The sequence below is a fragment of the Manacus vitellinus genome, unplaced genomic scaffold (assembly GCF_001715985.3).
Source record: "Manacus vitellinus isolate BGI_N305 unplaced genomic scaffold, ASM171598v3 scaffold_32_pilon, whole genome shotgun sequence".
Lineage (NCBI taxonomy): Eukaryota > Metazoa > Chordata > Aves > Passeriformes > Pipridae > Manacus > Manacus vitellinus.
The window spans coordinates 7,041,150-7,042,713 of record NW_021940460.1 but is presented as its reverse complement, the minus strand read 5'-3'; the positions used below and the strand labels follow the sequence as shown (position 1 = coordinate 7,042,713).

The window sequence follows — 1,564 nt, the reverse complement described above, 5'->3', positions numbered from 1 at the left end:
GGGCACCCTCCTGGGCACTCCCATCCATGTGATATCCCAAGGCAGCACGCGGGCATCCGCAGACACCCCCAGGACACTCCTGGCACCCCACGGGCAACTCCAGGAGACACCTGGGATACCCCCATTGCACACCTCCCCTGGCACCTCAGGGTGGGACATCCCTGAATATCACATGGGCACCCCCAGACACCCCAATGGGCACCCTGAGGACACTGCCATGGCATTCCCTCAGCCCACCAACGTTACCCCCGAGAAACCCACGGGTACCCCCAGGAGACATCCCGGATACCCTTAGGCACCACTAGGACGCCCAAGGGGACATCTCTGGGCATCACATGAGCAACTCCCTAAACACCCCTGTGGGTATACCAGGGAAACCCCCAGGCCCTCCCAGGAGAACCTCATGGCACACTCCAGGGACACCTTCAACAGGCACACAGAAACACCCCAAGGCTTGGGCACCTTGTACCATGGGGGGAGCTGCATGGGCACTCCCTTCATGCTGGGGGTCCCGGCACATTGCAGCCCCTGAGCATGCTGCAGCCCTTTCACCCTGGGCCAGAACCAGCCCCCAAAGCATCCCCCCTGTCCCCAGCTGGATCCACCTCCACCCTACTTAGGGTACCCCCACCCAGGGCAGGGTACCCCCACCCCAGGCTGCCCCCCCAGCCCTTCCCCTGCCCACAGGAGTCAGGGAATGAAGAGGTGCGGTTCATGCACCTGGACCTCGCCAGCCTGCGCTCAGTGCGAGCCTTTGCCAGCACCTTCCTGCGCCAGGAGCCCCACCTGCACCTCCTCATCAACAACGCGGGTGAGTGCCAGGACCCCAAATGCCCCCTGCACCCTTGGGGCACCAGCCGTGGGCTGCCATTGCCTTCTTCGCAGGGGTGAGCGCTGGGGGCACGACAGAGGATGGCTTCAGCCTCCCCTTCCAGGTGAACCACCTGGGCCACTTCCTGCTGACCCAGCTGCTGCTGGAGCGGCTGCGGAGCTGCGGGCCCAGCCGGGTGGTCATTGTCGCCTCCAGCGCCCACTGCGCCGGCCGCCTGCGCCCCGAGTCCCTGGGCCGCCCTCCCCCAGGGCTGTTCTCTGCCTTCCAGGACTACTGTGACAGCAAGCTGGCCAACGTGCTGCATGCCCGCGAGCTGGCCACGCGGGAGCAGGACACACAGGTCACCTGCTACGCCGTGCACCCAGGTAGGACCTGCACTGGGTGGGCTCACCATCGGCATCTGCCGGGGGTGTGCTCTGCACACCTTTGTGTCCCTGTGTGTCCCGACCTCATGCTTTGCACAGTGAAGTCACGTGCACAGGGGTTGCTGTTGCACAGGGAATGTTTCGCATGGTGCAGCCTTTGCACAGGGAATTCCTGCACGTGGAGCATTATTCCCTTGCATGGTTGTTACTCTTTGCACAGGGTGTCCTTTTGCACATGTGTGTCCCTCTGCATGGAGTGTCCCTTTTATATAAGTGTGTCCCTTTGCACATGTGTCCTTTTGCATGGCGTGTCCATTTATATGGTGTGTCCCTTAGCAGTGTCCCTGTGTACAGTGTCCCTTTTCAC

At 62.5% G+C, this 1,564-nt stretch overlaps 1 protein-coding gene across 1 annotated transcript in view; it reads left to right on the top strand.

The window, feature by feature from the left end:
* Window positions 1–1,564, top strand: part of DHRS13 (dehydrogenase/reductase 13) — a 12,806-nt gene that overhangs the window by 1,358 nt on the left and 9,884 nt on the right. The window contains exons 2-3 of the mRNA XM_029961283.1: window positions 688–811; window positions 886–1,197. Coding sequence (XP_029817143.1) covers window positions 688–811; window positions 886–1,197 — 436 coding nt within the window. The remainder of the gene's footprint in view (window positions 1–687; window positions 812–885; window positions 1,198–1,564) is intronic.